Genomic DNA, 17719 nt, shown 5'->3' on the forward strand with positions numbered 1-17719 from the left:
AACGCCGAGTGCAGCCGGGGACCACGTGCGCGCACGACCGAACTTCGCCGTGCGACCACGCGGCGACACGTGCGCCGACCGTGGCGTTCCGTAACGCTCCCACTCCGGCCCAGCCGACCGAGCGCGCGGATTGGCTTGCTCAGCCGCGCGTTCGGATATATAAGCCGGCAGTGGGAACGCAGAGGCAGATCCGTCCGACTATCAGACCCGTCCACAGACCGAGCATTCTCGATCGCTTCCTTAAGACGAGCATTCTCGTCGCACTCCAGTATCCTCGACGGGCATTCCCGTCGGTACCCCCGGCCGAGTACCCTCGACCAGTCAACTCAGATATCCTCGACGAGCATTCTCGTCATCATCACCGGCCGAGCATTCTCGACCAATCACGTCCGAGATCCTCGACGAGCATTCTCGTCATTCTCACCGGCCGAGCATTCTCGACCAATCACCGTCGTCCTCGAATACCTTACTGTCAAACCGACAAATCTCGTAACCTAGTCATCGACAGGGCACAAGCAACCTGTCGATCGAGCGCCCCACTTGCATGGGGCGCGCTCGGGCGAATCGCGGCGGCGACCGCGCCGACAACGACCCGCACTTGCGCACGCGCTTACACCACCGCGCTAGTCACTCCCGCCGCGCCCCGCGACTCCCCGACCGTACGGGCGTACAGCCAGCATAGCTCACCGCATAGTTTAGCCTACATCTGTAAATAAATAGTTAAGTTCTTTCGTCCAAATGTAAACCGCGTGAATAAGCCTTAGTTTTCGGAAGTCATACCGCCGCAATCCGATACCGACGATTGGCTGGACACCGACAGGCTCTCTTTATTTTTGATATCTCTCTATTTCGTTATCTCTTTTATTTTCTCTCATGTTCATTTTGTCAACTCTTTTGCAATTGACATTCTTAATAAATCATTCTCTATCTTTTGCTATGTAAAACATTGGGTATAATCATTACGGACACCTGACCAACCGACGGGCCTTATCCGGCCCGATCCCGAAGTTCCCGCACCGCACCGAACCGACCGAAACCGCGTACCGTTACATGGCGCCCGAACAGGGACCGTTTTAAACACCGACTGAATATACCCAGATACAAGAATGCCGTTGACAGAATGGATAGATCGCTTACAGAGAGAGCAACTCGAAGTCTTGGCCCAATCTTATCAAGTTGAAGGCTCCGGTACCACCGAGGAACTCCGCCACCGCCTAAGAAACCATTTTGTCGCGATGCCCAGTCCCTCCGTACCACCGCCGAGCCCCGAATTAATGAACGCGACCGACCACGGCTCCCATGGCAAGGTAATAAACCAAATGAGAAAGTGGGGTTGCCACTTTGACGGCCGGGACCCGCTGTCCTTCTTGGAGCGAGTGGCCGAACTACAAGAGGAGTATACCGTCGGTATACCGACGACCAAATGAAGGCTGGCCTACCCGAACTTCTGAAGGGCGACGCGCTGGCCTGGTACCGGAACGAGCGGGACAGCTGGGACACCTGGTCCGATTTTTCCAACGCGCTCAGACGGCAATACCTGCCCCGGCGATACCAGGCCAACCTCGCCCGAGAGATCCAGGAGCGCCGACAACAACCGAGGGAGCCTTACGCCAAATACGCGACCGCCCTCCAAACCATGATGCGGCGCGCAGGCGGGTTCACACAGGCCGAGAAGGTCGACCGGCTATACGAAAATATAAGGGCCGAATACAAACTTTACATACGCCTCACCGACGCACAGTGGATCGAATCAATAAAATCAATGGACATGAACTAAAAAATAAAGTAGTGATTTTTCTTTAAAAACCAAGAAAAATGTATTCTAAAATTATCAAACCAAAGCATTTTAAATCGATTAATGCATTTTTATTAATATTTTCTCCGCTGTCGTCAGTCAAACATGAGCAATTTCGAAATCCCAAAATTACTGAAGAAATATTACTGCTATTTGCTTTGAAATTAAAGCAGATGCTCTTATATGTAACCTTGATTACTTATGTACTTTCAATCCAACATATTTTAACATTCTTTTCCATATGTAGTTATAAAATTTGGCTATATATATTTACTTGTGTTCACATTTTATTCAAACATAGAAATATGTCACATAATCGTAACTTCTTTGAATTGTATAAAAAATTTAAAGCATTTGACCGAATAACTAAAGCACGGATATCATTCTATGACACTTTTAGTTCAAATATTTGTAAAAATTGAATGCCCGAAAGTGCCCGTTCACAAGATATTTTCACATTTTTGGTGCAATGATTTATACGGATTGCGATTTACATGGAGTGTCAATTATGCGGATTGTCAATTTTTTATTATTTCTAATTAAAAATTATTTTAATTATTATAAAAAACATACTTGTAATAACAATAAATAAATTTTTTTAAGTTTGGTTTGCATATATAAATGTTTTATGTAAATTATTACAAAATATTAATTGAGAACCATGATTCTCAATTAATATTTTGTAATAATTTATTTGACAATAATTTATTTTGTAATAAATGTTTATATCTTATTCTGTGGTTAAAGCATCATTTATTAAAATCATATCGATTCTTTGTTGGGTACTTAATGTATTTAATGGATTGAATTCATTTGTGACAAGAAGCGCTACATCTAACGCTGGCATCAATCAACAGATGGCGCACAGTCGACTTCTTCTCATATTTAAAATTAAACGACAAACGGTATAAATATGTTGTAAGATATGATACAAATATGGAAGGTTTCTTCTTACGCGTATATCTTTGTTCTTTGTGCGATATTATTGATGCTTAGTAAGGATTTTTAAGTTTTAATTCAAGTTTGAATTTATAAGTATCTTTGACAATTTATTTCATTTAATCTTTAAATTCATTTCTATTGATACACTTGTTATCGTATTTTATTCGGCTTTAGAAAAATGGAATCAATATCTTATTACGAATTATTCAATCTTTTGAGGACTCAAGGAAAAAATCTCAAAGATCATGAATCATTACTAGAAATGGTTTTAGCAAATAATTCTTTCAATTTCTCAAAATGTGCTAGAAATTATTTATATGATCCCCTAAGAATATTTTGCAATAATTTATATAAAAAATGGTGTAATGCAAATCGGACTTATGAAAATTTCATAAAAAAGCATCAAACATGGTTAGATAAAAAATTCAATATTCCAAAGGAGAGTTTAGAAATACATTTAATACGAGCAGGTTCATCCGGTTCATCGAGGCCAGTGAAGAGAAAATCATTTTCGGAATTATCTGACAAACAAAAGAAGAGACGAACCGAAATATTAAGGATGAATAATAATGGAGATGAATTGGCCTTTGCTACAAAAATGAAAATGCAACAATCAGGAAATAAAGATATTTCGAAGATATTATCATACCCTATGATCAGAAAGTATCGGGAATTTTTAAATAAAACAAAATAGAGTTAAATTTCAGGCAAATTTATTTTATCTTCTTCAAAATATGATCCATCTGAAGCAACACACATGTGCCAACGCTTGACCCAGTCCTCCATGCATCCCTGGTAGGCCGACGAAGGGATGGCCTTTAGTTTCCTCGTCGCATTCTCTTTGATCTCCTCGATCGACTGAAATCTCTTTCCACGAAGTGGCAACTTCAACTTGGGGAACAAAAAAAAGTCGCACGGGGCCATATCAGGTGAATACGGTGCTTGCTTGACGGTATTTACTTGATGTTTGGTCAAATAATTCAGTACAATTCGGGCTCGGTGCGATGGTGCGTTATCATCATGCAAAATCCAAGAATTGTCGGCTCACATTTCCGGCCGTTTGCGACGTACAGCATCTCTCAAACGCTTCAAAACGGATAATATTCTTTGTTGACTGTCTGGCCCGGTGGAAGGTACTCATAGTGCACAACGCCTTGGCAATCGAAGTAAACAGTCGACATCACCTTCACTTTTGAGCGGCTTTGACGCGGTTTTTTCGGTTTCGGCTCGTCTTCGAAGCGCCACTCGGACGATTGTTGCTTTGTTTCCATGTCAAATTCATAAACCCATGTCTCGTCGCCCGTAATTATCCGTTTCATGAAGGTTGGATCACTTTGGGCTTCAGAAATCATCTCTTCAGCAACTGTCTTTCGGTGGTGTTTTTGCAAGAAATTCAGATCCTTCGGAACGAGCCTGGCTGCCACGCATCTCATACCCAAAACATCAACCACAATATGCTGTGCCGTTCCATATGCAATGCCAAGTTCACTAGACATCTCTCTTAAGCTGGTATGACGATTTTCAAGCACCATTTCTTTCACTTTCTTCACGTTTTCATCGGTGTTCGACGTCGATGGACGTCCGGAACGAGGGAAATCTTCCACCACTGCACGACCACTTTTAAAGTCTTTATACCACTCGTATGCTATTGTTTTTGATAGAGCAGATTCGCAAAATGCTTTTTGCAACATTTTCAGTGCATCGGCACACGAAATTTCGTTCGCAACACAAAATTTCAAACAAACTCTTTGTTCAACAAAATTATTCATGATAAAATGCGGCAAAATGAAAAAAGTTGATTGATGTAAACAAACGCCAGGCAGACACTAATGATCGGATGGCACTAAAACCTGACAGATGTGCGTCTTAAGGTCGTACCAACATAAGAAAAAAAAATAAACCGGTTCCCGCATGCGCGGTACTTTTAAATAAAAAATTCCCGGTACTTTCTGATCATAGGGTATCTGTATAATATTCTCGTTATTATCAAACTCATCTATTTCTATATTATTTTATTTAAAGGCGTTAGTAACATTTTATGCTTTGATTATTCGCGGCATGTGAAGCCATTTTTGTGTTAACCAGCGCCCCTATATTCTAGGGGAAGCGACGCTATATAGCGAGCGTTGAGTGAACGCGCGCTCTCTCTCCAGCGTCGTCTCCCGTGTAATGCACATCAACGTTGTCGAGCCAACAATCCTTTGTAAGAAAAGTAATGCTCAAATATACTGTTTTTTAAGCTAACGATTGCAGTAGCATTAATCATTTCTTGTACATTTTGGTCCTTCGAGCCGGATCTTTCGGCAAATTGCGAGGATTGCGGGCTCGAGTACGGCGTCGGTGTGCAACTATGAGGTTAGATGTACTTCGATGCGACTGTTGCGACAACGAACTGTAAGTCTGTTCCGTATAAAGCGTAAAATTATTCGTTTTTTGAAGTCAACTCACTGTACTTCTCATTACTTAGAAGTCAATTCACTGTACTTCTCGTTATTTGAAGGTCAATTCATTGTACCTTTTCGGAAGCCAACTCGTGTGCTTCAGCTTGTGAGTGCATAATTATTGTCACCTCACTTTCAATCGATATACGCGATCATTGTTCACGATGTCCTCGGAAGCGTTAATAAAGAAACGAGGCACCGTAAAGGCAAGGTTAACTACATTTCATACGTTTTTGAAAAAGGCTGAAACCGATCCGTCTAAAGCTCGAGAGTTACCATTGAGGTTAGAACGCGCCGAGAAAATATTGTCCGAGTTTGAAGAGGTTCAGCAACAGATCGAGGAAATCACCGACGTTGATAACGATGAGCGTACAAAATTCGAAGACAATTTCTTTACGGTCATTACATTGGCAAGAGAATTAGCGGCTAGATTACGACCGAGTTCGTCACGAGAACCATCTGTCGCACCGATGACTACGACCACCACCGATATAGCGACACATGCAAATTCATTACTTAAATTACCGAATATAGATCTTCCGAAATTCAATGGTGAGTACGACCAATGGGTTACCTTTCGCGATACGTTTGAAGCCATTATTGATTCTAACACGAATTTAACGAAAATTCAGAAGTTTTATTATTTACAGTCGGCGGTGAAAGGTCGTGCAGCACAGTGTTTTCAGTCTCTAAGTTTATCAAACGAAAATTACGACGCGGCGTGGAGATTATTAAAGGCACGTTTCGAAAATAAAAGGCTTATAGTGCATCATCATATACAAGCGTTACTTGATTTACCAATAATTTCGAAAGAGTCGTGTGTAAGTCTCAGAAAATTGATGATGTACAACAGCACTTATGTGCTTTAACTAAACTCGAGCAGCCTGTACATACGTGGGACACGCTGTTAATTCATTAGATTACGCCTAAACTGGATCCCAAATCCAAACGGGAATGGGAATTTAAATGCGAATTTGCCTCATTACCAACGATGACGGAATTTATGGATTTCTTGAACAAACGATATTCTATTTTGGAAACATTATTATCATCTAACAAAGAGAAGGACAACGTGCTGCCCGACATCAAATCATATAAAAAATCCGTAGCTTTAACTGCACAATCAACGAACAAGCAGTGTCCATTATGCAAAAATATTCATTGGTTGTATGCATGTCCATTGTTTCAGAAATTATCGCCACAAGAGCGAGCACGAGAATCAAAACGATTAAAGGTCTGCTTAAATTGTTTGCGGCTCCATGCCGATCGCGAATGTACGTTTGGTGGTTGTCAACGGTGCAAGCGGAAGCACAATACTATGTTACATTTTGATACTAATGATAGTTCACGCGTTAAGACGACTAACGTTGAAGAATCGGAATCTTCACAAGCCACGAATGTTAATGTTTCGTCACAGGCAAGCAATACAGTCACAATGTCACATTGCGCTATCAAGAGTGGAGTATACGCGTTATTATCCACGGCAATTGTTCTTATACGCGACAGTAAGGGTGAGTACCAAGAGTGTCGAGCCTTACTTGATTCAGCTTCTCAAAGTCATTTTATGACAGAGGATTTATGTCAACGGTTGCAATTAAAGACATATAAAACGAATCATTTAATTAACGGTCTTAGTCAGACAAATGTTTTCGTAAATCATAGAGCTATCGCGATGATAAAATCGAAATATAATAATTATCATACAGACATGGTTTGTTTTATAGTAGAGTCTATTACTGGAATGCTGCCACCAGACGAAATTGATGCACGGCAAATTACAATTCCTAAAAATGTCTTTCTAGCAGACCCGAAATACAATATTCCTGCGAGAATTGATTTATTAATTGGCGTTACATTATTCTATGAATTATTACAGGAACAACGCGTAAGGCTAGGTAATAACCAACCAATATTACAGGAAACGAAATTAGGTTGGATTATCAGTGGTCCATTTGCTCCTTGTAAGTCCTCGACTCAATGCACTACGTCACAGTGTCATTTGTCTACGAACTCACAAATCCAAGAACAGCTCGAACGATTCTGGAAGTTAGAAGAGATCGAGCATTCAACTCCGTACACAAAGGAAGAACAACTTTGTGAGAATCATTTTGTCTCCACACATCAACGTGATCAAGACGGTCGATTCATCGTGCAACTACCATTAAAAGACAAGGTTTCTTCACTTGGAGAATCTCGGGAAATTGCAGAGAAGCGTCTAAGATCAATTGAAAGAAAGTTAGAGAAAAATCCTGAGCTGAAGGAAGCATATATTAATTTCATACAGGAATACGAGAGACTAGGACACATGAGCGCGGTGGAGAATTCTACAGGCGATGATAAAAATGCGAACTACATTCCACATCACGCAGTTGTTAAAGCAACGAGTACTACCACTAAGGTACGTGTGGTCTTTGATGCGTCCTGCAAAACGTCGTCCGGCAAGTCGCTCAATGACATACTGTCAGTAGGACCCACGATTCAAAATTCATTATTTGATATCATGCTGCGATTCCGGCAACATAGTTATGTTATCACCGGCGATATTCATAAGATGTATCGACAGATCTTATTAAATGTCGATCAACGAGATCTGCAGCGAATTTTATGGCGGACAACTTCGGGACAAATCCAAGCATACCGCTTAAACACGGTCACATATGGCTTAGCCAGTGCACCATTTCTTGCAATACGATGTCTATATCAACTTGCAATTGAACATAAAGACACGTTACCTGAAGCAAGCGCGGCAATTCTACAAGATTTTTATGTCGATGATTTAATCACAGGCGGAAATAATTTAAATCAATTGAAAACTTTAAAAGAAGACGTCACGAGGATCTTACGCGGTGGAGGCTTTGAGATGCACAAGTGGAATTCGAATAAGAATTTAATCTCCAATGAGGACAACGACAGACCTCAGAATCCGTAAACTTTAATAAAGAAGTAAACACACTGGGCATTATATGGAATCCAAAACGAGATACCTTTCAATATCGAATCAATTTAAAACCGCATTTATCGAAACTCACCAAGAGAGTTATATTGTCGGTTGCTTCGCAAATATTCGACCCATTGGGATCAATTGGACCAATAACCGTTCAGTCCAAGCTACTACTTCAAAATCTCTGGCGGTCCAAGGTTGGATGGGACGATCCCGTTCCTGCTGAATTGCAATCAAAATGGACACATTTTCGTGCTCAACTGCAGAGCATCTCTAAAATCTCAATTCCACGATACGCCTTTAGCAACGATTGCGTTTCTTCAGAGTTGCATGGTTTCTGCGACGCTTCAGAACTCGCTTATGGTTGTTGCTTTTACATCAAAACTGAAAACTCACGGGGAGATGCAACTGTAAATTTATTGTGTGCGAAGTCGAGAGTAGCACCAGTAAAGTCTATTTCATTACCAAGACTAGAGCTTTCGGCAGCATTGTTGCTTGCCCGACTATCAACAAGTAACTAAAGCTTTGACAATTAAGCCAACATCAACGCATTTATGGAGCGATTCCACGATTACGCTTGCATGGATAAAGGGTGAACCCTCGAGATGGGTGCCATTTGTGGCAAATAGAGTCACTGAAATTCAAAAACTAACTGATCAAATAGAGTGGCATCACGTTGACTCGAAGGAAAACCCTGCAGATATTATATCCAGGGGAATGAACCCTGAACAGTTAAACAGTTGTCTCCTCTGGTGGAACGGACCGAAGTGGTTAAAGACGAAAGATTGGCCATCACGTAACGAGAGTGTCATTCCCGATGGAAGTCTACTCGAAGAACGAAAATCTACTACTACGAAAATATTTCATACTCGAGTCAACAAAGAAAACGAGTTGTTCTTGAGATTCTCATCATTATTAAAATTGAAACGAATAATCGCATATTGTTCGCGATTTAAAGAAAACGTATTGCATCATGAGTCCAGGACTGTAGGGCCGTTGACGGTATCGGAGCTAGAACGTGCAATGACCATGCTAGTCTTGATCGCTCAAAGGCATAATTTCGCGGACGAGATAGAAAGTTTGAAATCTTGCGGCCAAGTTAGTAGAACAAGTAAATTACGTTCATTACTCCCGTTTTTAGATAAACGTAACGTTATGCGCGTGGGAGGGAGGCTCTCTAACACACCTATCCCTTATGCTCAGAAATATCCGATTATTTTATCATCAAAACATCCTTTAACACGTTTAATAGTTTTACACGAACATTACAAGCATTTACATGCAGGGCCTCAAGCCCTCTTAGCAGCAATTCGAACTCAATTCTGGCCGATTCACGCGCGAAGCGTTGTAAGGGATGTCTTGCGAAAGTGTGTGATTTGTTTTCGTACAAAACCTCCTATTTTATACCAACGAATGGGTGATTTACCGACAACACGTACTACAACAAGTAGGCCATTTTTAAATGTAGGAATCGACTACGGCGGGCCCTTTGTTATAAAAATTTCGCGAAACAAAACCGACAAGGCTTATATGTGTATTTTTGTATGTTTTTCGACTCGAGCGGTACATTTAGAGTTAGTTGTAGATTTAAGTACAGCAGCATTCATGAGAGCCTTACAAAGATTTATAGCTCGTCGGGGCAAATGCGCAAGTATATATTCGGATAATGCGAAGAACTTCGTAGGAGCAAACAACGAGTTGCGAGAAGTTGCTGATATGTTACGGAATCCAGAGCATCACGCGAAGATCTCAGATTTTTTAGCTGAAAATTCTATTAAATGGATTTTTATTCCCCCTCACTCCCCACACATGGGAGGTCTTTGGGAAGCGTCTATCAAATCTGCAAAAGTTCACTTACGGAAAATAATTGGAACCACACCACTTAGCTACGAAGAATTATATACTATACTGGTGCAAATTGAAGCATGCCTAAACTCGAGACCTCTGTTTCCGATATCCGACGATGGCACAGATTTGGCTGTTCTGACTCCAGGTCATTTTATAATTGGAGTACCTTTGACGTCGCCTCCAGAATTGGATGTATCCAACACGCCAATTAACCGTTTAACCAGACATCAATTGTTAATCCAGATGCGACAACATTTTTGGACTAGATGGTCCAAAGAGTATTTAACTCAACTTCAGCAACGCCAAAAGTGGACACATACGAAAGTCGACATAAAAGTGGGCACAATGGTAGTGCTACGAGATGACAACACACCTCCTTTGCAGTGGCGTCTAGGAAGAGTTATCGACGTACACCTTGGAAAGGATGGACTAATTCGGATAGTCGATGTAAAAACAGCAAACGGAATATTACAGCGCAGCATTCCAAAAATCTGTATTTTGCCAATTAATTCACAAGTTAATTAAGTTTATATTTGTTTTCTTGCAAGTCATCGGCTTGCAACGCGGTCGGGATGTATAATATTCTCGTTATTATCAAACTCATCTATTTCTATATTATTTTATTTAAAGGCGTTAGTAACATTTTATGCTTTGATTATTCGCGGCATGTGAAGCCATTTTTGTGTTAACCAGCGCCCCTAGATTCTAGGGGAAGCGACGCAATATAGCGAGCGTTGAGTGAACGCGCGCTCTCTCTCCAGCGCCGTCTCCCGTGTAATGCACATCAACGTTGTCGAGCCAACAATCTTTTGTAAGAAAAGTAATGCTCAAATATACTGTTTTTTAAGCTAACGATTGCAGTAGCATTAATCATTTCTTGAACAGTATCTAATGGATAATCCTGAAGAAGCATCAAAGATATGGGCATTTTGCGAGGGTAAAAGCCAATATAAAGAGAAAATATATTCTAGGGAAAAAGCTTTAGCATTAATGATATCGCTGAATTTATCAAAATCGAAATACATACAATTACGAATGACATCAATAGAACACGGTGTAAATCTATATCCGTCTTACTATCAAATACAGTTAGCTAAAAGAGATTGTTATCCACTTAAGGAAATGATGATATTTACAGAAACACACGCAGAAATCGAATTACAAGCATTATTAGATCTTACTGTTCAAAGATTATGGAAAACTCTAAAAATTGATACTAATGAAAAATTATTAAATTTGAAATTGATTTCTAAATGGGGTTTTGATGGAGCTAGTGGACAATCGTTTTACAAACAAGTATTCACGGATAATATCATTGATATAGATAAACCAAGAGATGAATCAGTTTTTGCAATTAGTCTTGTTCCCTTGAGATTGGTTAGTGGTGACAAAATTATATGGCAAAATCCACAACCATCTTCAACAAACTGGTGTAGACCAATAAAATTTGAATTTATAAAAAAAAGTGACGAAATTATTAGACGCGAGAGAGAAAATATTGATAATAAAATAAATAATCTGTCTGTAACACATTTGAATAACGATGTTATCGTAAAACATGAAATGATATTGACGATGATCGATGGTAAAGCTTGTTCAGCCATAGCAGAATCATCATCAATGAATTGTTATATATGCGGGGCAACTCCAAAGCAGATGATTTCTTTTGATATTGTTCAACAACGAACAATAAACATAAATAATTTGAAATTTGTAATGTCCAGTCTTCATGCATGGATCAGATGCATGGAATATTTGCTTCACATTTCATACAATCTTGAAATACAGAAATGGTCTGTAAGAGATCCACAGCAGAAAATATTAAAATTAGAAAGAAAAGAAATATACAACAACAATTCAGACAGAAACTCGGATTATTGATAGATGTAGTGAAACAGGGTGTTGGAACAAGTAACGATGGAAATACGGCTAGAAGATTTTTTGAAAATCCTTCAGTAACTGCAGAAATCACTGGATTGGACGAAATAATAATAAGAAAATTTTCAATTCTGTTACAGGCTATTGCGTGTGGTGAAGAAATCGATCCTGACAAATTTGATATTTTTGGGAAGGATTTAGCAAAACTTGTTATAAAAAAGTTATAAAAAAGACTGGTATTATATGCCAGCAAGTGTGCACAAAATTTTATGTCATGGTGCCAATATTATAAGGAATGCTCTTCTTCCTATAGGCCAATTATCTGCAGAAGTTATAGAAGCAAGACATAAGGAATTTCGACGATTTCGACTAAATAATACAAGAAAAAAGAACAGAAAATGTACAAATAAAGACATTATGTTTTCCCTGTTGATCTCATCTGATCCATACATAACGAGTCTAAGACATTCAAGTCGAAGTAAGCCGAAAAAAATGTTTCCGGAAACTTTTGAATTGTTCAAAGAAACAATAAATGAAGAGAAAAATGAAACTTCAGATAATATGAGTACGGATAGTGAACAATCAGATGAGTCTATCTGAAATTTTCAAATATTTCTTATATTGTACTCCAATTCATAAGGGTTGGCGAGGGCATCCCTTTAAAAAAACTTGCCCAGAACTAATTCCTTTGAATTTTAATTTAGATGTTTGATTAATTTATTTTGAGTTACTTTGTTTTCAGAGAATTATTATTTGTTGCTAAAATTTAATTTTATTATAAGGGTAGGCGACGGCATCCCTTTAAAAAAACTTGCCCAAGGTTGGTTATTTCCCCACCTTCACGCGGTACCAAGTGTTATCACTGAGAGGGAATAAAATTTCGAAGAAACAGATATTAATTATTTTCATTTTTTTATTATGAAAAATAGAGTTCAAAGATTCAAATTTTCAGAAAATATTATTTATTCACACTTAATTATGTCTTAAAATGCATGAAAAATATAAATTTTGAGCTGTAATCATGAGAAAAATGTCATGTCCACTAATTCAAACGTTTCGATCCACTGTGCGACGCTACCGACCTTGCCGACCTGGCAGAGCAGGCCGCCGAGTTCGAGGAGATCTCCAAGGCTCAGGAGAGCGAGAACCGGGCAGAGAAGCGTAAAGTCACCACGGCCGCCGCCACCACCGCTGAGCCTTACGACCGAAACACCGCCTGCTGGCGGTGTAAGCAGCGCGGCCATAGCCGCTTCGACTGCAAACGACCGACCCGAAAGTTCTGCTCGCAGTGCGTCAAGGATGGAGTCCTGACTAGGGAGTGCTATCCCCGAGCGGGAAACGCGCCGCCGGCCGAGGACGCGTCCGCCCCTCGGCCCGGATCCGTATAAAGTACCAGCCGCGACCGCACATCACGGTGCGTGTCGGACCGCGCCGATTCTCGGCCCTGCTGGACACCGGGGCCGAGATCTCGATGATTAACCGCCGGGTCGCCAAATACGCCAAGACCTTGCGTATCTGGCCGGAGGTCCAAAACGAGACCATCCACCTGGCCGACGGGACCACCGCTACCACGCCCGGGCGAGTCCGTCTCCCACTACGCATCGCCGGGCGGAGGCTGGATCACACGTTCCAGCTCCTCCCGTTCCTGGAGAGCGATCTGCTGATTGGGACGGATTTGTGGTCCGAGCTTGGTCTCACCATCCCACCACCGCCGCCACCTCGAGCCCGACGACACCGAGAGCCTCGACCCACGCATGGGGTCACCGCCGGGATGACCGAACGCACACCACAGGAGGAACAGGAATTACAGGCCTTTCTGGCCACCGAGCTCGCCAAGTTCGAGCACGTTCAGGGACCCACCGACCAGGCCGTACACCATATCCGAGTGAAAACCGAACATCCCATCAAACAAAGGTATCAGTCGCGGAACCCCGCGATGCAGCGGATCATCGACGAGGAAGTCCGTACAATGGAGGCCGCCGGGGTAATCGAGCCTTCCAACAGCGCGTGGAGCTCCCCGGTGGTCATAGTCAGAAAGAAGGACAGCCAACACCGCTTCTGCATAGACTTCAGGAAGGTCAACGAGGTAACCGAGCGGGACGCCTAGCCCTTGCCACATATTACACCCACGCTAGACAAGTTGCGAGGAGCCAAGTACCTCTCGACTCTTGATTTAGAAAAGGGGTACTGGTAAATTCCTCTGACGCCGGAGAACCGTCCTATCACGGCCTTCACCGTACCGGGTCGCGGCCTGAAGCAATTTACGGTGATGCCATTCGGCTTACACTCGGCCCCGGCCACCTTCCAACGACTTCTCGACCGGATTTTAGGGCCCGAACTCAAGCCGCACGTGTTCGTGTATTTGGACGACGTTATCATCGCCAGCCCGACCTTTGCAGACCACCTAAAACACCTAGAGGAGGTGTTCCGTCGCCTGCGCGAGGCACGCCTGAAATTAAACCCAGAAAAATGCCACTTCTGCCACACCGAACTTAAGTACCTCGGGCACATTGTAGACCGACGAGGTATCCGCACTAATCCGGACAAGGTCCGAGCTGTCACCGAGTGGCCAACTCCCACCAACATCCGCCAGATCCGTCAGTTTGTGGGACTGGCCTCATGGTATCGACGGTTTACACCGAACTTCGCCGCCATCGCGGCACCCTTTACCCAGCTCACGAGGAAAAACGCTCGGTGGCATTGGGGTCCGGAGGAGGAGCGCGCCTTCCAAAGTTTAAAAGAAGCGCTAACTACCGCACCCACCCTCGCGTGTCCGGATTTCTCGCGACGGTTCCTGCTGCATACGGACGCTAGCCAGCACCGGCTGGGCGCCGTCCTGTCGCAGTACTTCGAAGACGGCAAACGCGTCATTGCCTACGCGAGCCGTTCACTGAACGGAGCCGAGAAAAATTATAGCGCCACCGAGCTCGAGTGCCTGGCTGTAGTGTGGGGAATCCGACACCTGCGAGGCTACTTGGAGGGCTACGAGTTCACGGTCATCACCGACCACCAGGCCCTCCAGTGGTTACGCCGCATGGATTCTCCCACTGGGCGACTCAGACGTTGAGCACTCGAGCTCCAACAATACTCTTTTGACGTCCGTTACCGAGCCGGGAAGCTCAACCGCGTGGCCGACGCGCTCTCCCGCCTGCCCTCTGTGTGTTGCAACCGAACACTGCCTGCGTGTACGTGGTACCGCCGACAGTTCCGCCACGTGCGTGGGCGCCCAGAGAACTTCCCCGACTATGAGATTCGGGGGGGGCCGACTCTACCGTCGTATCCTTCACTCGACCGATTTCAAAGACAAGCCGGCCGAGGCTCAGTGGAAGCGGTGCATTCCACGACCGGAGCGACCGGCCGTACTGACTCAGATGCACGACGCCCCCACCGCCGGGCACCTGGGAATCGCGAAAACCATTGCCCGGGCCGCGCGGCACTACTATTGGCCGGGGATGTTCGCCGACATCGCCCGGTACGTCCGAGACTGTCAGAATTGTCTGCGATACAAACACGCGCAAACACGGCCAGCCGGACTATTACACACGTCCCACGTCGACCCGCCATGGGCACAAGTCACGATGGACTTGATGGGACCCCTTCCGCGGTCCGCTAGTGGCCATGCGTGGCTACTAGTGATGCAAGACCGCTTCACGAAGTGGGTCGAACTAAGTCCACTCCGGCGAGCGACCGCGGCGACCGTTGCGCAACACGTCACCGATCGCATCGTCTACCGGCACGGGTGTCCCCGGCAGGTCATCTCGGACAACGGTCGTTCATCGGGCGACCGATGAAAACCCTGTTACAGGAGTTAGGAATAGAACACCGTACCACACCAGCCTACGCACCCTACTGTAACCCCGTTGAACGGACTAACCGGGCGATCAAGACGATTGTAGCACAGTTCGTGGGGAACAACCACCGCCTGTGGGACCAACAGCTAGGCGCACTGCAGTTCGCCTACAATACGGCTCCGCACGACGCCACCGGATACTCGCCCGCCTATTTGAACCACGGGCGCGAATTAGAGGAACCGACCGGACTCCGCGATCAATGACCAGTACTGGCAGCGACGCCAACCGCCAATCAACAACGACTAGAAGAGGCTTACGAAGTCGTGCGTACCAACCTGGCACGTGCCTTCAACCGGCAAGAACGGCACTACAATCTGCGAAGACGCGCATGGAAACCGGCCTTAGGAGATACCGTATGGAAGCGAGAACATCTGCTCTCCAATAAGGGCCAGGGGTTTAACGCCAAGCTAGCCCCTAAGTATACCGGACCGTTTGAAGTCCGCAAAAAACACTCACCCGTGATCGTGGACATCCGAGACCCGCAGGGCAAATGGCACCGTCGAGTCCACGTGCAGGACCTTAAGCCCGGCACACGCGAAGCCGCTACCGAACAAACCGATACCGAGGATGACGAAGACGAACAAAACGATCACACCGGAGTAGACGACGACCAAGCAGGCGACGACCGAGTAGACGACGACCGAGCAGACGACGACCGTGCAGACGACGACCGGGCAGATGACGACCGAGCAGACGATACCCACGGCAACCATGAGACAGCAGAATCCAATGCCGATGACCCTGCCAGGAGTTGAACACGTGAAAATCACGTCCAGGAGCCATGCCATCCCGAGGGAAGGAGCACCCTCTCCCAGACCCGGAGAGGTATATAAGGCAGACCAACCGACCCGAAAACCGCAGAAAGTGATCCGTGAAAATGGAACAGCTAGACGCACTGTTAACGGAGCCTACCAACGACGAGGAGTTCGAGGCATTACGGTCCCGAGTTATGACCATAGTGCCTCCTCGCCCGGACTTATTCTCGGCAACGGCCGACCAACCGCCAACCGCGCCGCATCCTGCCGCCGGCCCGCACGGACTGCCCAGAATGACCCGGGACGCGACCACCAGGCGACCGAAGCGTCGGGTCATCAGCGTGCGAGCACCATCACGCGAACTAGTCGAGGAGGCCAAAAGAACGGGCCCCCGTCAGTGCCTCGTCCGCACTGCAACGGCACCAAGAAAGGACGCCCCGGTAATAGGGGTGCGGATCCAGCGGTCCTCCGCCACTAACGCCCGGAAACTCGCCGCACTCCTGACAGAACCTCCATCGCGGCCGGCGATACGTCGACCGCCTTCGTCACTATCCGCAAGTCGGAAGACTGCGACACCGGCAAGGCCAACATCGCCGGCTGTCGTTCCGACTGCGCCTCCGGCCGACGCTACCAAGCCGGAACGACCAGAGCAGCGGGGGAAAGCCAGCTTAGTGGAGCTCTTTGGGGACACGCTCTCCGATCTAGAGGAGGAAAGCGCCTCGACTCCGACACCGAACCCGCACGGCCAGCCACCAACCACACCAGCGATGCTCTCCATCAAAGCTGCGGAACCAGCAACCGCACGACCAGTCGCCGCAGTTCCAACCAGGGCACCGAGGACACCGCCAGCAACACCGGCCATCGTACCCTCCACGCGGGACACTCCCCCGTCTATACCAGTGCGAGTGCGCGAGGATCAGATAATCCATGTGCCGTATCACGCCGCGCGGATCTCACGGGTGTACAAAGTGCGACTCGCGACTTGTCGGTACACGTTGCGCTCTGACCGCGCCGGCCGCTGCCACTACGTGCGGGAATTCCCGGCGTAGTTGCCAAAGTTCGCCACTTAAACGGGGAAGGGTGATGTAACGATACGCCCCTCCACCGTCTCTGCGCCTCCGTTCCGTCCACCGAACGACGAATGCCGAGCGTAGCCGGGGACCACGTGCGCGCACGACCGAACTTCGCCATGCGACCACGCGGCAATACGCGCCGTGGCGTTCCGTCACGCTCCCACTCCGGCCCAGCCGACCGAGCGCGCGGATTGG

The 17719-nt window shown here is 45.4% G+C and overlaps 2 protein-coding genes across 2 annotated transcripts; both read left to right on the forward strand.

Annotated features, from left to right (window-relative positions):
* The first annotated feature begins 5342 nt into the window (after positions 1-5342).
* LOC105202980 lies at positions 5343-8107 on the forward strand. Its single transcript, XM_011171676.1, has 2 exons — positions 5343-5999; positions 6098-8107. The coding sequence occupies exons 1-2, from the start codon at positions 5343-5345 to the stop codon at positions 8105-8107; spliced, it is 2667 nt and encodes an 888-aa protein (XP_011169978.1).
* An 8466-nt stretch (positions 8108-16573) lies between these two features.
* LOC120358337 (protein transport protein sec31-like) lies at positions 16574-17500 on the forward strand. Its single transcript, XM_039452252.1, has one exon. It carries the CDS (start codon positions 16574-16576, stop codon positions 17498-17500), a length of 927 nt encoding a protein of 308 aa, XP_039308186.1.
* The last annotated feature ends 219 nt before the right edge of the window (positions 17501-17719 follow it).

The sequence above is a fragment of the Solenopsis invicta genome, chromosome 7 (genome assembly GCF_016802725.1).
Source record: "Solenopsis invicta isolate M01_SB chromosome 7, UNIL_Sinv_3.0, whole genome shotgun sequence".
Classification (NCBI taxonomy): domain Eukaryota; kingdom Metazoa; phylum Arthropoda; class Insecta; order Hymenoptera; family Formicidae; genus Solenopsis; species Solenopsis invicta.

Coding starts and splice junctions, on each gene's coding strand:
- LOC105202980 (XM_011171676.1), top strand. CDS start 5,343: ATGTCCTCGGAAGCGTTAATAAAGAAACGAGGCACCGTAAAGGCAAGG. Junction 6,000..6,097: donor TAATTTCGAAAGAGTCGTGT/GTAAGTCTCAGA, acceptor TTAATTCATTAG/ATTACGCCTAAACTGGATCC.
- LOC120358337 (XM_039452252.1), top strand. CDS start 16,574: ATGGAACAGCTAGACGCACTGTTAACGGAGCCTACCAACGACGAGGAG.